The sequence below is a fragment of the Cetorhinus maximus genome, chromosome 18 (assembly GCF_964194155.1).
Source record: "Cetorhinus maximus chromosome 18, sCetMax3.hap1.1, whole genome shotgun sequence".
NCBI classification, from domain to species: Eukaryota; Metazoa; Chordata; class Chondrichthyes; order Lamniformes; family Cetorhinidae; genus Cetorhinus; species Cetorhinus maximus.
In genome coordinates, this window is record NC_135896.1 from 44970457 (window position 1) to 44992762 (window position 22306).

Sequence of the window (22306 nt, forward strand, 5' to 3'; positions counted from 1 at the left end):
CTATCAGCACCTTTAAGGTGGGGCTGGTCCCCATCTCTTCATCTTTGACCTGTGATGCTGTGTTCCTGAAGGGGTCAGGTGCTGAAGGTTGACAAAGGATCACTTGCATTTAAAGTTTCATGGCTGCATCTCCATGATATGACCCTGATCACAAAGAGCAAGCGAGCTGCCCTCAGCCAGACAGGGGTCAGACATTCTCAGAGGCTATGTGAAAATCCATGGAGTGTCCTCACTGCATGTCGTCATCATGCTCCTGGAATCGAGTGCCTGTTAGGGCTTCCGCTGTGTCTCCCTGACAGAAGCCTTTTCACAGAGGGTAAGTGCACTGCCATTAGCCAGACTGTAGACGAATGTTCACAGATGCAATGTGAGGATCTATAGGGTCTCCTCACTGCATGTCGTCATCATCCTCCACAAATCTAGCAGCTTTGAGGGCCTCTTGAGTGTGCGTGCCTCATCTCGCCAGTACAATGTCCTCATTGCCAGCATCCTTACCTTCGAGGACCTCCTCGCCCTCATTCCCCTCAACATCCTCCTCATTGGAGGAGCTGTGCAGCTCCTCCATCTCCTCAGCCAGCTCCTCTCCCCATTGCAGCCCAGGTTGTAAAGGGCACAGCAGGCGACGACGATGCGTGACACCCTCTGTGGACTATATTGCTGGGCTCCTCCAGACCAGTCCAGGCACTGGAACCTCATTTTCAGCATCTCGATGGTTTGTTCCATGAAAGTGCGATTTGCACCATGAGCCTTATTCTACCTTCTCTCAGCTGCAGTCTGAGGCCATTGCATGGGTGTCATCAACCACGTTCTCAGCGGGTAGCCCTTGTCTCTGAGGGGCCATCCCTGCAGCCTCTGTGGACCCTGGAAGACACCAGGCATCTGAGACCTGCTAAGGATGTAGGAATCGTGGACACTCCATGGGAACCCTGTGCAGACCTGCAGGATGTGTCTGTGGTGGTCGCACACCAGCTGAACATTCAGCGATTGCAATTGACATAGTTGACCGCTTGTTGCCATGGAGATCTGAGCGCCACGTGAGTGCAGTCGATGGCACACTGCATCAGTGGGAATCCAGAGATCTGGACAAATCCAATCACTCTTGCACCCTGGCTTTCCTGGTCCTGCACGAAATGCACTCAGTTGTGTGCCTTTGCGAAGATGGCATCCATTACCTCATGGATGCATTTGTGGGTGGAAGCTTGCGATATCCCACTGAGGTCACTTGTGGAGCCCTTTAAAGGAGCCACTAGCATAAAAATTGAGTGCCGCAGTCACTTTCACAGCCACTGGCAGTGGATGCCCTCCATGTCCCCATGGCACCAAATCTTGCACAGGTGGCAGATGTGACTGACCAGTTCTCTGACATGTGCAGTCTTTGGCAGCATTGGTTCTCGATCAACTGCAGGAATGAAAGGTGGTGTCTATAGACCCTAGGGCTAGCTAGGCATTGACTAACAATGGCTCGCTGTGGCTCTTCAGTGGCGTGAGCGGGAGTCCCAGTCGTCCCTTCTTCCTGAGGGTGCTGCTCCTTCCTCTGCGCAGCCAAGTGCCTCAGTCAGCCTCTGCTCTCTGTAAGCCATGAGGCATACAGCTAGGTCACCAGGGTCCATACCCCTGATGTTCTCCTCTTGCAGGATGAAAGAGAGAGACGCATGGATTAGCTTAGATGTTCTAAGATCCTCTCTTGATTAAGTCTGAAGGCCCCTTAATGTATCCCAGAGTGTGCTGGCAACCACTTAGATGACCAGAGTTTAGTGCACTACATGGCTGCCCAAAACCCCACCCACCTCTGCCCAATTCCACTTGACCAATTGGCGGTAGCTTTGCCCATTGGACTGCATGCTGTGCTCTCAGCTCAGGCGCAGGCATTCTCCTAACCCGCACTGCAAGGCTGCACTGTTAGCTTGAACCATGAGGGCGACTGGTCCAAACCGGGATGATGACATTGCAAGGGGCTGTGAGCGCCTCCCCCAGTGACTGCTCCATGGCCAGCTTTAGCAAGGAGATTGTACAATGTGCTTAGTTGTCCAACTGTCCTGCAGCCCACTAAAATGCTCATTAGTTTGCAGTCTGTGCCCAAGGAGTGAAGAGCTCTGGAGCATTTGGTGGCGCTTTCAGGCCTAAGTGTTGCTCGAGTGGGCAGATAAGCTAGAAGCCCGACTCCAAGCCTGTCAATATGGCTGCATCTGAACTGTCTTCGCTGCAGAGGAATGGTCACTTTATAGAAGGTTTCCCTAATGCGTGACACACCCCTCCCCCCCAAACTCGCCTCAACCGCAGAGCAGCCCTTGCATTGCCAGCCAGCCGGGAAAAAGTGACTTGCCTGTGCCCTCTCCTGAATGCGCAGTGCCTCAACCTTGAGGTCCAACAGGTGACCCTCGTGAGCGCTGCACAACATTACTGTGCACTCATTTCTGAGTTCCCGTCAAAGTGCAGCTCACTAGCTGAACGCCTTATAAATGCTGTTGTGAATCACATCAGTGTGCAATCAGTGTGGGGGGGATGATTCCTCCAAGCTGGATATGCTTACACTGATATGCAGATATATTACAATGAAGTTCCTGACGTGCAGAGGTGGGAAATATGGCCTGCCATTGACGTGTGGAGCGGACAATTATAAATGTGTTTCATGACGGCGTGAAGCTGACTTTTGGCCTTTCCACCAAATTGCCCACTCGCGCTCGCCATGACTCCCAATGCCAGTGGGCACGGAAAATTCCGCCCTCCAACTTTAGCCTTTGACGCATTAATTCCCTTCACTCCACCAATGGTGGCTGTGCCTTTAGCCATCTAGGCTCAAAGCTCTGGAATTCACTCCCTAAACCGTTCTGCCTCTCCATCTATCTCTCCTTCTCGTAAGACTCTCCGTGAAGCTTTACCATTTTGGCTAAACACTTAGTCATCCCGCCCACCATCTCATCTCTGTGGCTCAGCATCATTTCTCTGTCTGATTGTGGTTTTTTTTTGAAGCCAGTTGAATGTTTTCCTGCATTAAAGGTGGTATACAAATGCAAACTGTTGTTGTTGCTGAGGGAACAGTCTCTGATTACTCACACCCATAATGCACGCTTCACTACCCCTGGCAGGGCGACCACCGCTGGAACACAGGACCGAGTTCAAGCTGATGACATCGTTGAAACTTCACACACAAGAGAAGCAGTCTAACAAACCCTATTTTGAGACAATCACCACCATGGCAATTAGGTCATCTAAAAATTTGGCTCCATATTATTACTTCCCTCTCACTCTTTGAAACCGAATCTTGCTGTTGCCTTATCGGTATCCCTTGATTGGCCTCAACTTCTTTATTATTTTCAGCATAGGAACCTAAGACTTAGGAGTAGGAATAGGCCATTCAGCACTTCAAGTCTGCTCTGCCATTCAATAAGATTATGGCTCTAGTTGTGGTCTCATCTCCTTTCCTGTCTGCCCCCCAACTTGGTTATCAAAAATCTGTCTAACTCTGCCTTGAATAAATTCAATGACCCTGCCTCCACTGCTTTCTGGGGAAGAGAATTCCACAGAAAATGACCCTCTGAGAGGAAAAAATTCTCATCTCCGTTCCTAAATGGTAGACCTCTCATTCTTAAACTGTGTCCCCTGGTTCTAGTCTCTCCCACAAGTGGAAACATCCTCCCGGTATCTACCCTGTCAAGTCCCCTCAGGATCTTATATGTTTCAATAGGATCATCTCTCATTCTTTGAAACTCCAATGGGTGTCAGCCCAACCTGTTCAATCTTTCTTCATAAGATAAGCCCCTCATTGGAGGATCCTGCACTTTGAAGGTTGGGCTTCCACCTACACTAATCAATAAAATAACTCTTAGTCAGCCTCACTTTTGGACTGATAGTTCGAAATCTACATCAATTTAAAAAACATAAAGAAAAAGTTGATCAAATCCTAAAACACGGGATAAGTGGTTTTATCAATTAGTTGGTTTTTAGTTTCTGGGATGCATACAGAAAAAAGTGAACTTTAACCCCTAAAACCATTAGGTTGAGGTTATATGAGATGATGAAACTTTAAAAACCTCAAACTTAACCTTGACCCGCCCATTGCTGGGTTTAATGGAGGTGGAACAAGAGCCAGGCGCCTAACCAGTGACAGGAGGCAGATCGGTCATTTAAATATTAATGAGGCTGACGGCCTCAGGTTTAACTTGTTTTTCAGGTTTAACTGCCATGTTTGCCAAGCCTCAAGAAACCTGACAGCTGAAGGGAGATACAGGAGTGCTTCTCCCTGGTCCCGCAAGCTTGCCTTGAATCGGCCTTCCTCGCCACCTCCCCCTCCCCCCCCCACCTCACTCCCTCTTCCACCTGAGATCAGGGATTGGAACCCCGCCCACCCCCCATCACAAACCCTGTCAATAGCAGCTGTAGACTCCCTAGCTAGGGCTGCGGCCTGCAGTGTGCTGTTCGCCCAACTGGAAGCCAAACCTGACAATCAGGCAGACTTCAGGGCGGGAATCCTGGCACACGTATGCACACTGTGGAGTTTTGCATGTAGTAAAACCCAGACTTCCAGGTTTCCCATCCATAACCCACCCCTGCCAAGATCAAGGCTTTAGTCTGGATTTTACAGAACAGATCAAGCGTGTCCCTATTTGCAGCACATTTTTACTGGAAATACAGTGCATTCATTTTGTAATGAATGTACTGAAAACGTGAAGATTGTACTGATACCCAGCAAAGCTATAAAATCCTTAAAAGAATAAGAAACCTTTGAAAACCTGTCCATGCTACTTCATAATACCAGGCAGCACTATCGGAAAAATGTAGACTAAGAATATAAACCCATAGAAAACTGCAGATGAAATACAACCACTTTGCCAAAATGGATGCAGGTCATGATTCACAATTCAGATGAAGGCCCTTCAACCAATTTGACCTTATATTTCCAGAATACCAACACCATCGTCTTTTTTTTATCATCTAACTGATTTTCTTTTCTTAATGAGTTGTTTCCCTAATGAGATTGGCCTCAATTGTCCCTCATGGTAGCTCATTCTAGCAGTTGATCATCCTCTGCGCAAAGAAAAACTTAATTTCATTTGCTCTTAACTTGCCACTCATAACCACCTTGTCCTGTTGGCTTGATGATATATTTGAAAATATAGCCATAGGTTAACTTCATCCCATTAACTATGTGGTATATCTCTGTGGGATAATCTGAGACATGTCTTTTCAAGGCTGAAGACCCCAGCTCAGTGAAGGCTATAATTTTCAATTTATAATCTCCAGGTCACTCAGGAATTGCATAGATCCTTTTGTAATATGTCTAGCAACTGCTATTTTCTATAATATTTGAAGAAATGGTTGAATACTACTAGAAAATGAAAACTATTGTATTATACATAACCGTTGCATCAAAATATGACTGAATGTGGGGAAATGTGAAATTGTCCATTTTGGCAGGAAAAATTTAAAAAAGCATATTATTTAAATGGTGAGAGATTGCCAGAGCTCTGAGGTTCAGGGGGATCTGGGTGTCCTAGTGCATGAATCACAAAAGTTTAGTATGCAAGTACAGCCGGTAATTAGAAAAGCTAATAGAACGGTATAATTCATTGCGAGGGGAATTGAATACAAAAATAGGGAGGTTATGCTTCAATTGTACAGGACACTGTTAAGACCATATCTGGAGAACTGTGTACAGTATTGGTATCCTTATTTAAGGAAGGATGTAAATGCCTTAGAAGCAGTTCAGAGAATGTTTACTCAACTAATACCATGAATGGACAGGTTACCTTATTAGGAAACGTTGGACAGGTTAGGTTTGTATTCACTGGAGTTTAGAAGAGTAAGGGGTGACTTGATTGAAACATATAAGATCCTGACTGGCCTTGACAGGGTGGATGTGGATCGAATGTGGGAGAATTTAGAGCTAGGGGTCACTGTTTAAAAATAAGGAGTCGCCCATTTAAGACAGAGATGAGAAGAAATTTTTTCTCTCTGAGGGCAGTGAGTCTTTGGAACTCTCTTCCTCAAAAGGCAGTGGAAGCACAGTCTCTGAATGTTTTCAAGGCAGACGTAGATGTATTCTTGATAAACAAGGGGGTGAAGGGTTACCGGAGGCAGGCGGGAGGTTACAGTCAGATCAGCATGATCTTATTGAATGGCAGAGCAGGCTCGAAGGGCCAAGTGGCCTACTCCTCCTAGTTTGTATGTTCGTTTGTTTACAAAGAAAAGTTGTATCATAAAACTGATAACATATTAACACTGAGTTGTTGACCAAGAGTTATAGGACTAGGCTTAGAGCAACAATTCTATACATGGCTTCTACTTGGCCAGGCAGACACCATGAGGTAATAAGTAGGTGACAAACCTTTGCCTCACAAGGAAAGAGGAAGGAAAGTTTTAGAATGATTATTCACAAGTGCTCTGCCAATCAAATAGCCACTCTCCCAATCTATGAAATAAATGCACCAACACTAATAATATGCAAAATCATTGGATAATGTTACTTCAGGTAAATATAGATCATTTATTTCTAGCAAGTTTGAATTTGTCAATTTCAGCTTGATATGTCTGGAATTTAGGAGAATGGCTGTAATTACAGTACAGGACTGATTCAACTTAACTGCCCTTGGTTGGAAAAATGCTTTCTCATTCTCCCAATTTCACAGAAATTATAAGGTTGCAAAATGAAGCTTCTAAAGTCTGTTAGAGCTAAGTGTATTGTTTCTTCCTAGAAATAGAAATGCTGGTTGATGATCCGAAGGACTTGGAGCAAGTGCATGAACTGGCTCCAGGGGTCAGTCCCGACATGTGTATTCACATCACCGAGGAGATGCTGATGTCACGGCAGCTGAACGGACATGCTGGTGAGCAGTCGTGGGAGAATATCTCCCAGGGCGTTTTGAAACAATATAGAAAATCTCATTATATATAGACACTCAAGGATAAGCAATTTTGTCATATGTTTGAAAAATGCACTGAAAATAGTTAATGTAAGAATCAACAATCACTTTATTGTTAATTGAAATGTTGTTTTATGTGAAAAACATCAGGGCTGAAATTCCTTGGTAAATTCTAGCAGAACCAGGTTTTATCAGGTATCTGCTCCTTTCTGGTCCTGCTGCAGATTCCGCCAGGGTTGGGGGTGGAGGGTGGTAGGCAGTTGAAGGCCCGTCTTCCCTATCACATGCCCTCTGTCCTAATATCATTGTAAGAAAGGGAACTGTCAGAATAATGTTCCTCACTGAAAGTCCTGTTATAGGTCCATATATCATACGGCCAACATACACTGCTGTACAGGAGGTGTGAATGGGACCCATAATGCCAGTTACCAATGTAGAAACAATCCCAAAGTAATCAGTTTCTCTTAGGAAAGTTGCAACAGAAAGGTAATTGCAGAAATATTACCCTTTGACCAGAGTGGCCTGCCTGCTCTTCCTCACAGGATGTTAAGGTGTCAGGATGCCTAGGAGGTGCCATAAGTGGCACAGGTTCCTGCTCCCTTTGTACTAATGACCCCATTGCTGGGATGTGGGATGAGATCAGCACTAGGGCAGACTGACAGGTCGATGTCCCAGCCACCGTACGTCCAATAGGAGCTCACCAAGAATTTCTAGACTATTGCGCTTCTGTGTTTCATCAACTGGCTAGATTTCCCTCAAATTGCATATTTGGAAAGGCTGCCAATCCCTGGAACTTTAAATCAGTCTTTTGTTAGTAAGCCTGCCTGGGTAATGCAGCTTCCCACACTAGAGAGCTGATCATGATTGGTCCAAGGACAGGCTGCCCCTTTTCTTTCAGACGATAGTATGCTACCATTCTTTGTTTTAAATTTATCCTATAGAGTCAAAAGCAACTGGGAATATATGAAAATTTTATTTGAACGTTCCAAAAAAAACAGTAAATGCTATTTCTCATAAGATTTTTATTTTCTTGAGTTCTACTTTTTTAGATGATAATGAAACAGCTTATTAAAAGCATTAATGTTTCAGATCGAGGACCTTTGGTCAGAACAGATGAAAGGTCATCAACATGAAACATTAATTCTTTTACTCTTTCCAAAGTTGCTGCCAACTTGCTGAATGTTTCCAGTATTTTCTGTTTTTATTTCAGATTTCCCACAATACTTTGCTTTTGTATCGATTATTGAAACATTGTGCATATTTAAAAATGCATCGCTCACACAAGTGTTTAAATGTTGTTGTTGACACCTTTTTTTTAGCATTCCTGTCAGTGCAAAAAAGGGTGTAAGGGCATTCTGCTGACGTATCACAGTATCTTTACAGTGCAGAAGGAGGCCATTTGGCCCATCGAGTCTGCACTGGCTCTCTGGTTCCACTCCCCTGCCTTATCCCTGTAACCTTGCACATTCTTTTTTTTTTTCAGATAGCAACCCAATTCCCTTTTGAATATTCGATTGAACCTGCCTCCATCACCCTTTCAGGAAGTTTGCCCCAGACTCCAACCACCCTCTGTGTGAAAACTTTTCTCCTCACATCACATTTACTCCTTTTGCCAGTTATTTTGAATCTGTGCCCCTTAGTTCTTGATGTTCTCTTGAGTGGAAATAGTTTCTCACTATTTACCCTGTCCATACCCTTCAGGATCTTGAGTACCTCTATCAAGTCTCCTCTCAGCCTTCTTTCCTCCAAAGAAAAGAGTACCACCCTCTCCAATCTATCCTCATAGCTACAGTTCTTCATCCTGGAATCATTCTTGTGAATTTCCTCTGTACTCTCTCCAATGCCTTCACATCCTTCCTCAAGTATGGTGCTCAGAACTGTAAACAGTACTCCGGATGAGGCCTAACTAGTGTCTTATACAAATGCAACATGACCTCCTTACTCTTGTATTCAATGCCCCTATTAATAAAGCTTAAGATAATATATGCTTTATTAACATCGACGTCCCTCTGTTCCTGGACCTCCTTTAGAGGCTCTCCCTTTAATTTATACTGTCTCTCCATGTTTTTCCTGCCAAAATGAATCTGAGCCAATACCATCCTTAGGTTAAACGTTAAACCAAGGTCCCATCTAACTATTTCTGTGGATCAATTGGACAGTAAAATTCCAAGGCTGTATTCAAGAACAAGCAGTTCTCCTGGTTTCCTAGCAAGCAATTCCTCCCTTAACAAATGCTACCAAAAAAAACAAGTAGATGAACTGGCCATTCATTTCACTGCCATTTGTTACATCACTGCTGGATTTTGCCCACCCTAGAGTAATTGCACTTAAAACTAATTCATTAAACAAGTTATTTGAGATATTTCAAAGTAATCAGGTCAGGTACAAATGCAAGTTATTAAAAATTTCTTTATGGTGATTCTTAATTTCAAAAGTTAGTTGTATGAACAAATACTTTACCATTTGACTAACAGGAAATATATAGGAAAAGAATCAGGATTGTGGGGGATGGGGGAGAGAAATTCAATAATGCCCATTCTCAGGGATGGGAATTGTCATGTGCAATTACCTGGCTCCCGGTCTCGTTGAAGCAGGCAGTGTGTAAACTTTCTGTTACCTGCGAATCTAAATGATTCCAGTGCATACCTCAGTGCAGAAAGCACTGCCGACTGGCTGCACATACAACAGAGGGTCCAGCAGTGTACATGGCTAGTACAATGCCTGGACTTTTTACAGACAGCCTGCCTCTCTGTTGCTGCACTAAAGCAACAGGAGCTGCTACAACTGTCTCCAGAAGACTTGGCTACAAGGAAAAGCACAGCAAATGGAGCAACAGGCAAGAGAGAGGGCTCTCATGTTTTCAGATGCAGTGTGGGAGCCATTTGGGCTGCAAGCGAAAGGAAGAGAGATGCCATGTATCCACAGAGGGCTAGGAGGCCCTCAAGACACACGCTGAGGAGAGAATAGGAGCAGGTGGCCAAGGAGATCAGTCCCCAGCTTCTGGCCCTGAGAACCTGGCTGCTGTGCCACAAAAAGTTCAATGAACTCATATGGATGGTCAAAGTCAATAACTGCATCTTCAGACGACATCTCCCCGACATCTCGCACTGCTCAATGCACGATACCCACATCACTCACTGATTAATAATCAGGACTCACACCTAGCATTCAGATATTCCACTTCACTCTCACATGTGTACCAATGCTGTCAGTCTCACACTCATCTCTTGCAGTTTCCACATGGCTCCAGCTATTCAGCTATGTCAGGCACATTGCCCGAACATATTGCAACACACTCACTCATTCACTTCCCTCTGTCTTGAAGGCCAGAGTAGCCCATAACCACAGGGAGCAGTCGAGAACCAGCAAGTGACAGGCACACCTGCATCAACAAAGTCCTGTGGAGGAGACCGTTCCCTGCATCATGAGGCTGGCTGTTACTACGCTGTTGCATCTGGGATCATCAAGCATATTCAGGTTGAAAGACATGTCCCTGCTTTATGTCTAATCTCAAATCCCACCTCAATGCAGACTCATCATGAAGGGCAAGAGCTCTACACCAGACCTCTGAAGAAGAAGTGGCTTGTGATTGGACACTTGCAATGACCAGCTCAGATACTGGCACGATGTGAATTTTACAAGGTAGAATAAAGTGGGGATCAGCATGCAGTGAGTCACTGTGCATGAGCGGACTGCAGACAGGGCAAGAGGAAAGGATAGTTTGTGTGCCAGCTCACCGGAGGGCAATGTTCTGCTACAGAGCACTCATGAGGACTTTGATGGGGTGGTATCCAGGAGAACGTTGATGCACTTCCACATTGTGATGTTTGGTGCATTGGGAGGCTTGCTAGACAGCCTGCTATCACCGTCGAGGACCACGGAGGAGTACAGCTCCGGCTTGGCATGGGACATCTCGGAGAGCTTGGAGCCCATCCTTTCCAGTGCGGAAATGGTGACCAACAACACTAGTGGACCAAGCCTTGATGGCAGCTGTTTCAGTTTCCATTGCAGCACAGGCAGAAGCCAACTAGCATCTCAGTGAGAAGTGAATGGAAGCTCAGTCTGAGCTCCTGAAATCCATGCTTGTTGCTGTGCAAGTCCTCAAAAGGGGCTTGCAGACTCTTGTGGCAGTGCAACAACCTGTCCTGCAGCAGATTACTAAAGTTGCTGAGGCACTGCCCTGGGGGAGGGTCAGTGGCTCAGAAACCTTCTGTGCGCTTTCAAGATGGCAGCATTCATGCCCCTACCACTGCCACTCTGTCAATGCACTTGCTGTTGCCTCTCGGCCAGGCCAGACTGCTGCCAGTTATATCAAGGTGGCGCAGTCTAAAGCTGGGCCCACAGTGTCCAGAGCTGCTTGGCAACGTCCTGCAAAGCCATCTTCAGTCAGCAGCAGGTCAGTAGCCTTCCACCTGCCATGCTGCAGCCATTGGGGTGACAGTGTAGCAGCACTACGACAGGCAAAGGCAACTGCAAGACACGCTCTAAGGGAAAGCACAAGGTTTGAATAGTTTTGAGTTTTGTATGTATGATTGGAAGTGTTGTTGGATAAAGTTGCTATGGAATGGTTTTTTATTGGTTTCTTTTATTTCAGGATTTTGGCCAAGATGCTGCTGTGATCCATAGCAGAGCAAAGGAAAAGTTGGGAATTATGGATAACTGTGATGTGGGAGTGACATCTCAGGGGAACCAGAACCTGAGTATCTGCTGATTCAGCTTACCCAGAGGGAAGGGGTCCTGAGTACTTCCTCCCTTCCTTCTTCCTCTGCTAACCCCTCCCTAGGTAGCCTCCAAAGGCCTGGTGGCAATGCCTGCATCTTCATGGTATCACGATTGTGGAGGGCACAGCAGGCAACCACAACCTTGGAGACACGCTCTGATTGAGGACTGGAGGGCTCCTCCTGAGTGGTCCAGGTCATGGAACTCCGGCTTCAGCATGCCGATAGTTTGCTCCAAGATGTTCCTAGTTGCTGCATAGCTCATATTATAGATCCGGTGGCACAAGGGACTCATTAACCAGGCGTAGATCAGGTATCCCTTGTCACCCATCAGCCAGCCTCTGGTTCTTTGTGTGGCGGGCACGACTGACTGGTGCAGGATGACTGCTAAGATAGCGGGTATTCACCAAAAGATTCTTCAGGGCATGGACGCACACCAACTGGACATTAATAGAGTGGTATTATAGAACATCTCCCCCTGCTAATGTGGGGCCCGCAGAGCCATGAGTGTGCAGTCAGTTGCACACTCGGCATCCTATAAGGCTGGCAAATCTACATGATCTGCCCTTCTGCTTCTCTCAGAAGACAATGAATTCCCCCTTCCTTCCATACAGTGCCTCTGTCACCAAGTAATGGTCCCTCTAAGCTGCACAGCTATGAAGTAACCAGAAAAGCACATTGGCCTTTATAATTATTGCACATATGTGTGGTTGTGCCAAAATATACAAAGGGACTGTGCACATATCTCCAGTGCACTCAAAAAAAATTTACAGGGAACATTGGTGTCCACATGCAGCAATGGACAGTGAACCTTGAGGTGTCGCTAATGACACCTGCTCCTGCCCGGGAGGATCCACTGGCGTAGAAATTTAGGGCGACGGGACCTTGATAGCCATTGGCAGAGCAGGCTTCGCTGTGCAGTGAAACTGCAGGTCAGGTTATAAGAGCTGCAAGAGGTACAGTTCACATCTTCTTGTTGAAACACAAGTGCCTCACATACTGCTCCTGGATGAGGTGGACATAGGAGAAATATTGCTGAAAGACCCTGGGTAGGTACAGCGTTCTATTGAGAATCATCACCACCTCGTCATTCTGTGCATTGCTTCCTCTCTTGATTGCCTGTGCCCCATTTTCAAGTTGTACTGCAGCGCAAGAGGTACAATTATCGGCCCCATTACTGAAGCAGGCTTTCTCCTGACAAGCCAACCAATTCTTTGGATCTCTTTGTCAAGATCAAGCACTACTCACTTGAAAATCCAAAAGGTTTGCAAAACTCCTCCAATAACACAGTGCACAGCACTTGCACTAACTCTGCACCAGCAAAATTAAGTCAAAAACACCTGGTGGGGAAGTTGGCGGGATCATCGTGAAGCTGAACACAGCTGGGAGGGATTATGAGAGGGCGTTAACTAGACCTACGTACTCCAAAATGGCAGAATGTGCACCAAATCAAGAGTTAAAAGCTGTCACAATCTCACAATCCACCCACTCCGCATGCTTCCGGAGCATGCACAGCACATCTGCACTAGTCAGGGTACAGCACAAGTGGTTGGAAACATCTGGCCGCCATTTTGTGAGTTTGGGTTTTCAATAGCGCTGGCATTAGTGGCACCATTTTGCAGCCATAGTCTTTGCCCCGTAGAGCAACAGAATGACCCAGAAATTGCTGGAATGATGTTATCTTGCAGTGAGTGACAGGCATTGGATTTCTTCACCTTTCAGATCACACTTTATTTATGATGCAAATTGCTGGTGTCAAGAAGATACAATAATGTCAATAATGTTATTGGAAATTATTTTAAAATAGAGTTTAGTGGTGTCTGTGTCTATGTGTGTGTATGTGTATGTGCCTTAATTGGATTAAAGCTAGGTAGCCTAGAGGCTTTGATGTGCAGAAGAGAAGTAGGTTTGAAATGGTAATTAGATAAACATAGGGAAATAGAAGGTGAGGTGTAAAGGGGAAATTTGCATTTTTAAATAGATCATTCAAAAGACCGGGTGAAATATCATACCTAACCAGGTGAAGTTCAGAAACAATGTGTTTATTTTTTTAAAGCTTACTAGTAAAGTGGGTATTATGAAAGGGTTTTATTGTTAGAAGATTTAAAGTTTAAAAAAAGCCTAGTGACAATGAGAAGTTGCATTCAAAGAGGAAAATATTTATAAAGGAAGAGAAGGCTGTTGGTAAAAGGTGAAGGGATTCTAAGATCTAAAGCCTCCAGCCTGTAAGCCTCAAGTCTGCCTGCAAGGACCCGAAGCTGGAAAAAAAATCATTTTGAATGCGACTGTCCAGGGTGTGCTTTGCCAGGGGTCTGTTTAAATCTATGTGTTTTACTGTTGTCTTACAGGGGGTCTAACTGAGAGTCAGGTTAGTTAGGGGATTTTTGTAGTTATTATAGTAGTAATCTTGTAGACATATGTATGTGCTTATAATCTTTCTTGTATTAATAAATGTTTAATTTAGTTTTATAAAAAAAACTCTTGAGACTTGGTGGTCTTATTACTATTAAATTCAAAGTCTGTATCTCGAAACATACAAATTGCAAAAATAGGTTATAAGAGTTGTTTCAAGTTTCCCTCTGGGATTTGAATAACAGCCTTTACCATCGGCTGTGTCAGAATACTGGAAATGCATATTGATGATGGTGCCATGATGCCAATGCCACACCTGAGACCTCATGGATGTTGCGCCCAATGAAATAAACGATAGAAAAAAAATAAAAGAACAAGCAGAAGAGGATGACATTGTAACCCAGTTGTGTTTGGGAATTGTATTGGTTCTTGAGAAGTTATGAGTGAATGACAGGGCAGGTGTGTGAAATGTAGAAACATTTTTACTTGTACTGTATCCCAAAATTTTTTTGAGAGTGAAACCTGTCTAATTTGCATTTCTGAGTTTGCACCTGAAAATGATTGCCTTCCGACACCCGTGGCCACAAAAATATCACATAGACTGATGTAAGTTTATTTTTGAAGCCCTCTAGGAACTGAAGGGGGCTTCCATTGCTCCCTTTCTGGGCCTCCAAGGTTGTGTTTCATGTCAGGATCATAAATTATGTCATCAACAGGGTCCTTTTGACATGAATTACCAGCTGTAACTGGAAGCAGAATTAATCCAGCAATTTCAAGAGATGCAATCAATTGAATGCAGAGGCTCACAGTGAGGTTGCAAATTTTTCGCCTTTGTCGAGCAAGGCTGTTGGCAGAGTGGCGCAAGTCATCCAATTTGTGGAGAATCGGAACTCGTACCGTATTTCTTCTTCACCACAAATTGAGAGTCTTTTGTGGACTTTTGTGGCAAGCGCTGCTAATGCACCATTATTTTCTCAACAATTTCTATTGTTGAGGGCACTGTGTTCAGTGGATGATGAAACAATAATTTCTTGGTCACTGCCTCGACCTGTGTTTGTAAAGGATTCTGCAATATTTTAACAGCACCTATTTCATTTGCTGCAGGGCTGATAGTGCGGGAGCTGAGTTCTTCTACTTCCAGTTCCTCTGAAACAGTGGTGAGACTTTATGGCCAAAGTATCGATTCATTACCACAGGTGAGTTCACCCATGAGTAAAATTAAACTTTGTGTTCTCAATGCACCTATTTGGATCTGTTTAACAAGTACATTTTTTCCTTTTCTTAAAACAAATTCCTCTGCAACTGCTTTTGTTAGTATAGAATTGATGAACTAACCAAGAAGCCACAGGGTTGTTTTCCATTCCGCAAAGCTGATTTTAACTCCTTGCACCTAACTCCAGCACCAGCCCAGTGGAAACGGTGCAGGTGGGTTTGAGGGAGGGTTAGGGTGGCAGGGAGCCATTGTGGGATCGTTTTGCCTTCCAGCTGTAACCTCATGACCATTGGCCTCAGACAGGAGTTAGACTCGGCATGCAAATGAGGTTCAGGAGTTAATGTGAGGTTCTTGGGACTTGAAATAGCCAGAGACAGACCAGAATTAAAAGCGCACAATCAACATGGTGTGCATCTGAAAATGATTGGTTCACATGTTGTGTTCTTCTTGGGCGTGAAAGAGGACGTTGGTGCTTTTATAGTTGAGACATAGTCATTTTGCTCAGGTGTCAGTGTTTCAAAAACATCTTCTAATTCTTCACTGCCATAGTGGAAAAGTAAGTCCTCTTTCCTTTTGTCATCTGTGATCACAAAAACTGCCAACGCCCCTTCAAAACATTGCAACCACTTTTGCCAATGTGGGAAGACAGATGCTGGCTTTAAATGCACTTCAAAAGGTGATAGGTTGGACATAGACAATGTGATTTTCATCAGCCATAGTGATGAAACTTGTCTGTAAAGATTTCCTCCATGTTTGGTCCGAGCTTGTCTGCCTTTAACACAGCCTGAGTGTGTTTTCTAAGTCTGCAGCTTAAATGCTTTCTGCAACTTAAAAAGTTGTTTCTCTGCAGAGAGTATTATTATCTTATTATCTTACATTATCCTCATCGTCAGTGTGAGGTTCTTGAGTCTAGAAACAGCCAGAGACAGACCAGAATTAAAAGCGCATGAGCCATATGGCTCCTTTATTAAAACAGCTTCTTTAGACTCTGCTTCTACTTACAGACTCACTCCGCTGGTACAGTTCTGTTTGGGAGCTTCAATTGAATAATGTGTATGTTGCACTTTTCAAAACACTATGGCCAGGATTTTCCCGTCGGCGATTTGGGGGTGGGGCCTGCTCGCCGAGGGGAAAATGACGCGGAATGACGTCAGGAGGAACCCCCGACGTCAGCCCGGTCCCTTTAAATTTTTAGGAAGGCAGGCGGACAGTGAAATCAGCTGTCCGCCCGCCGACCTGTCAATGGCCAATTAAGGCCATTGACAGGCTAATTAAGATTGTTAAAGACCTGCACGTCCAACCTTAAGGTTGGCGGGCAGGCCAGGAGCCCCAGCGGGCTTCTGATAATACATGAAACCTCATCCACTGATGGGATGAGGTTACATGTCCGTTTTTAAAAAGTTTCATAAAGTTTATGTGTTTCTTACTAACATGTCCCATCTTGTGTGACATTGTCACATGAGGGGGACATGTTAATAATTTTAATATTTTTCTATTTTTGGTGTTTTTTTACCTGTCAATAATCTCCCTGAGACAGCACTTTGTCTCAGGGAGCAGTGCGTTCTTTTGCGCTCATGCGTGAAAGTGCGCACTTTGACAGATGGGGAATCCCTCCACCCCAGCGCATAGCGCTTCCTGTCGGGCAGGCCGCTGGGCGGGCCTTAATTGGCCCGCCCACTCAAAATGGCGGCGGACCCGTTTCGGTGGCAGGGGTCGTCTGTCCGCCCGCCGCCAAGCCAGTGCGGCCCATACGCCCACCAGGGGCAAAATTCTGCCCTATAACGTACTATAGTTTAATGTCTCCTTATATGGGTATGCGCATGTAAATCAAAGGCCACGAGGGAAAGCAGCTTCTGCACTGCCTTCTGCCATTTGCACTGTAGGAATACTGAAGACTGCAAAAGCCAGCTGTTGGGCCTCTTGTACCCTGCATCTAGAGATCAGTAAAGGGGAGCCCCAGGGTAGAAACTGTGCAAGCTCTGTCAGAGTGCTGCTTTGCACAGACCCCAGTGGTTTCACTCAGTTTTTCCAGTCAAGCAGATTTCTGGTGATAGCTTTTCTTCCATTGCACCAGGTACCCAGGGTTGTGCCACCGCATATTTCCACCGCCAAACTGGAATGAATGCCCAGTGCAGGCCAGGAGGACATTGCCTGTGTGTTGACAACTTTGGGTCCAGAAATACAGCCAAGGTCATGGGGCCAGGCAGAAACACTTGCTCATCTCACATTCACTGGTACAATCGTTTAACAGAAAACTTAGGCCCTATTTCATAATTAAACCACACTTTTTTTCACAATCTTTAGAGGCAGAATTTAACTTGGTTTATTTGCATTTTGGGTCAAGTGCTTTAATCAACTGTGCCACAGAATGACAGCAGTTAACCTCTACATACGAGAGAAGGTACAGGATATGACATCAGGAAAAGCAATGAGTAGAGAACGGGTGCTTCCTTCAAAGAGAGAAAAATCTGAAAATATCTCTAGTGTCGTGATAGCAGCTGGGTCAAGAGAGGTGTTAGTATGGGTCTGATTGATTGCCTACTTTTATAGGTGAGTAATTTAACCTAAAGAGTGGTGGTCAGGGGGTGGGAGGGAACAAAGCTAATATGAGACACAATACATCTATAAAAATATTCTTCCAAATCTTAAACCTTTGGGCATTATAGATTTACAATGAATTTTGCCAGTCAGGTAGGTTACACTGGCTTTTCAAACATGCTTTAGCACTTAAAACTTTTGAAGTATCGATCAAATATCTGCGTCTAGCAACTAACTGAGAACTTGTGTTACCATAATGTTCTTTATAACAAACAAATAGTTGGCTGCCATCTATTCTGCTTTTGTTCAATGCTAAGCTGATTCAAGTTCTGGTTCAACCAGACTGAAATGGGATTTGCAGCTGATTTCTCGAGCAATGAATCATTGACATGCCAGAGGGTAGGGGTCAAGCCCGGGGAGGGGAAGCAATTTCCTGCTTTAGGCAAATCCTGTCAGATGTGGAATCTTTCACCCATAACAAGGGTTTTATGTTGTAGATCACCCAAAGGCAAGCGAGTATTCCTGTCAAGGAGATAAAATAACTGTTATATGTGCCAGTTTACTATTCGCTTTTTAAATATGGCACCATCAATAGCATAGGAATTTCTACTATTTTCAGGTGAAGCAAGTTGAATGGTTTTGCTTTAAAGGAACACTTTTGTTTTGTAAACAAGTCAGTTAAACAAACAGTTACAGATGAAAATATAACAATGTGGTCAGTAGCACAATGACCTCATCATAGGAGTGACCACATTTGCAGCTCGATCAGATTTTAAAAATGAAAACCTAAACTATAACCTTAAGAAGCGCGCATTGCTTTGCAAGGAAGGCAGAAACTGTTAATAGGTAAGCTCTCCCTGGAACTCCCTTTTGAGGTGATAATACTTTTAAAATATCGAGAAAGGAATGCCAATTTAACATAATTCCAGTAATTTCTGCAATAAAACAGGGAGAGCACGCCTCAGATTTGTCTCTAGCAACATTTTAAAGGAATTCAAAACAAATGTTTACACTTTTAATGCCTGAAGCAACCAAGGCAACCACATCCCCCACCCCCACCACAATTAGTGTTTCAGTTATAGCGCTCACAGTAGTGAAGGTCACCATGACCCTTTTATGGCACTGTGACCTTCCACAAACCAATAGAAGACATCACAGGAGTCGGGCACTTTTTTGGGGGGGAACTAACATTTTCTTTTTTTGCACAACTATAAAATGCCAATCTGCAAGATATCTGGGTAATTTTGTAAGAAGTTGCATGCTTGTCGAATGTGTTTGTGTTCACTTACCCCTTATGTGTTGAAAACTTCTCTATGCTGCATGCAGATGTGCCCGACAATTAAATACTTCCCCAGATAAGGGACTAGCACAGTGAATGGTTCTGTACCTAACTGCTGTGCTGCAATGGCCATAGAAGACTCAGTGCCTGTACCTGTGATTAATCCTTTTGGACCTGCCAGGGATCTTATATTTTTGGAGGAATCACCTATTGTTACTTATGCAAAGCTCCATGATAATACAGAATTGACATGAGTTTGAACCAGTCGTTCCTTCAATATTCCATACATGCTACTGCTGGAGGGGATCTCTTTATTTATGCTCATTTATCTCTTCAAGATTACAACTATGAGTTTCAGAATCCATTCCTGCTGGTTGTCTGTAACTATTCTCCAAGTAAGTTGAAGGAGGTCATGACAACATCTTTGAGATTGGACACCAAAGTCTGCACAATAGTAGAGGACTAGGCCAACAGAAATGCTGGCTTTTATTTTAACCTAACCCACTCAGTGAAGTTGTGGGTGGGCGAGTAGTTTAAAATAGTGACCATCAGCTTGCCACCTGCCCCTCCAGAAAACCACTGACTGCCATCTTAATTCCAGAGTTGAATTAGATCAGAGATGCGCCTGCCAGACATAGGCAGGAACCCCATGAATAAATTCAAATAGGCATCAGATTGTGCCATTTGGACCCCAGCACAATTGTAACTGGATAGGTCAAAAGTTCCATCTGGCAGCAAGCAGACTGAGTAAAGTTTGAGGCAGCCTTTAGTCTAATCTAGCCATTACCTTCTGTAATGCTCTGAATATGGAGACAAGTGAATATAGAGACTCATGCACCAACAAGCATTGCTACTAGACAGGCCCACAAAAATCTATATTCTAAAGAGAAACTCTCAACGTGCTGGAGCCTCAATAACAGCACCTGATGTACTTGTTCAGTAGGTCCAGACAAAGTCATGTTGGTTAAAGAAGAACCTAAAGCTGAGGCATGCATATTATGTAAAGTAGTGGCAGGGGTTATGCAGGGTGTTAAGACCCAAAATTATCATCCAAAATCCAAACTGGGTGATTTTATCCATTCAGACGTGTCATCATCTTTAGATCAATCTTAACGTATGCTTGATTAGGTTAAGAAAGCTTCAGTGTTTGCAGTACAGAAAACCTCGAGGTCTAGCTAAAGGAATGTTTCTAAAGTTCAGATTTACCTAATTTTGCTTATTTTTGGTGCATGGAATTAAATTTTAAGCCCTTCGGTTGAATTTTGACAAACATCCATTATGAGATACATTAATTAAGATTTTCCTGTCAACTTTTCATTTTGTTATTTTTTAAGTCAATTTGCAACATTTTTACAGAGAATTGCTTAATCGAGACTTCTGATCAGTTAAAGTTTTGAAGTCATTTGAATGAAATGATGGCTGATGTATTGGTATTGTTATATACAGCCCGTGTGCAGAAAACCAAAGACCTCCACAGACCGGCATAGCCAAAGCTTGGATGATATTCGTCTTTATCAGAAGGACTTTATGGCAATAGCCAGCCTTTGCCAAGACACGGCTCAGAGCTACACATTTGGCTGTGCTCATAATCTGAATGAGGAAGGTAATTGCTGTAACCGGTGCTTGGCAGAGCAGTACAATACAACAAAGGAAACCTTCATCGTCAAACGAACAAGTAAATATTCATCTCTGGACCTTACAGCTGATGACTCTGTTCCTGAATTTGTGGTTTGAACATTGGATTTTAACTATGCATTAGTGCTGTGTACTGTAAGCCTGGCTGCCTACTGCATTCCCAATGACCTTCCAAAGCCATTGCCTACACTTCACTGTCAAACTGAAAGACTTTTTGTTTCAGTTACCCAAGGAACACTTGGTTTATATTTTGCAGTTCTTCCATGTTTCTGGACAAAAAACAGCTTACAAAGCAATGCATGTCAAGAAACCAAAGAAATATGTTAAGCAAGAGTCTAAAACAATGATAAGAAGATGTATATTTTTGAGAGTCAAAGAACCTTCAGTTACAGCAAGGCAGTCAGAATTCTTTGCACATTGACTCTTCCATGGAGAATTAAATCCATGGTGTTTGGAGTATTACAATTCAGTATTACACAAACAAAGGTCTTTCTAAAAAAACTTGTCTTTTTTATCAAGCAAATTAGTTCAAGTGTTATTATTTAGTAAAACCTTAGGCTTCTTAACACTTGTGTGTGAGTGGCACCATTACTATGTTGTTGATCAACTTCTTGAAAATGTTTCAGTTAAGATGTAGACTTGACCTTGGTACTGTGAACCTTGCAGTGTTGTGCTAGTTCAACTTTATTCCTGTACCTTTTTAGGTGCCTTTATTTTTCTTGTTTGTCAGATGTATATGTATGCAGTGACAATCAGAAATGCTCCTCTAGCTGCTGGCTCTCAGCCCTGCCCATAATATAAGACACAAAATAGAAAATTACAGATCCTGAGGGAAATTATTTGTCCTCCATATAGATACACACAATTATGTGGAGGGTTACAATTAAACTCGCTTTAGGTGAGATGTGGGATTGATGGCCAGTTTGAATTTTACTGCAGTTCGTTGGTAAATTCCAGTGATGCTGAAGATGGGTGTGGCCATTTTGTATGTATAGGAAGCTGACTGCAGGTGGTGTGAGCTGAGAAGCGGAGCCGGTTACAGTTTGCTGGTGAGTCAATAAAAGTACAAGCTGGTGGGTAGCCCAAAAGGCCTCTCTGAATTCCAGTGTACCAAGGTACATACTCATGTTGAGTATTTTTGAACACAAAAGGTTTGTATTCAATGACATGCTATTTTGTTTATATGCAATCACTCAATACATATGTTTCTAAATTGACATTTCTGTTTTATTCGATCTCATATGGATTGGTTTGATGACCAGTTTGCATCAAATTTCAGTCTAAAATCCAGTGGTTCTCTCAAGTAACTAAGATGCAAAACAGCACAAGTCAGGCAAATGTGTTTTCAAGCATTATAGTCAAGAATCATAATGTCCCACATAAATGAAAGGGTTCACAGCTGCAGAACAAAGGATGTGATAGCAGAAGTTTCAACAGTCTTTGATATCCATCAAGTTTTACACATAGAACAAGTGTGATAGATGACAAGGGAATTAATGGAATATATTATAGGAAATCTTTTTAGTTTCATTAAGACAGAGTGATATTTACATTATGGCTGACACAGAAATTAGCTTTGTGAGATGAACTAGCTTGGTTGCTAAATGGCTAATTTTTCAACCTGATGCATAGTCTTTTGCAATACATTATTGATTGCCATATTTTAACATTTAGCAGCATTTTTGCAACTGGAATAGTTTCTTAAAATATT

The 22306-nt window shown here is 43.6% G+C and overlaps 1 protein-coding gene across 1 annotated transcript in view; it reads left to right on the forward strand.

Annotated features, from left to right (window-relative positions):
- frmd6 (FERM domain containing 6) overlaps positions 1 to 21811 on the forward strand; it is a 160213-nt gene extending 138402 nt beyond the window's left edge. The window contains exons 12-14 of the mRNA XM_078562598.1: positions 6693 to 6824; positions 15035 to 15126; positions 20407 to 21811. Of these exons, the coding sequence (XP_078418724.1) occupies positions 6693 to 6824; positions 15035 to 15126; positions 20407 to 20694 (512 nt within the window). The 3' untranslated portion in view covers positions 20695 to 21811. The remainder of the gene's footprint in view (positions 1 to 6692; positions 6825 to 15034; positions 15127 to 20406) is intronic.
- Positions 21812 to 22306: the final 495 nt, after the last annotated feature.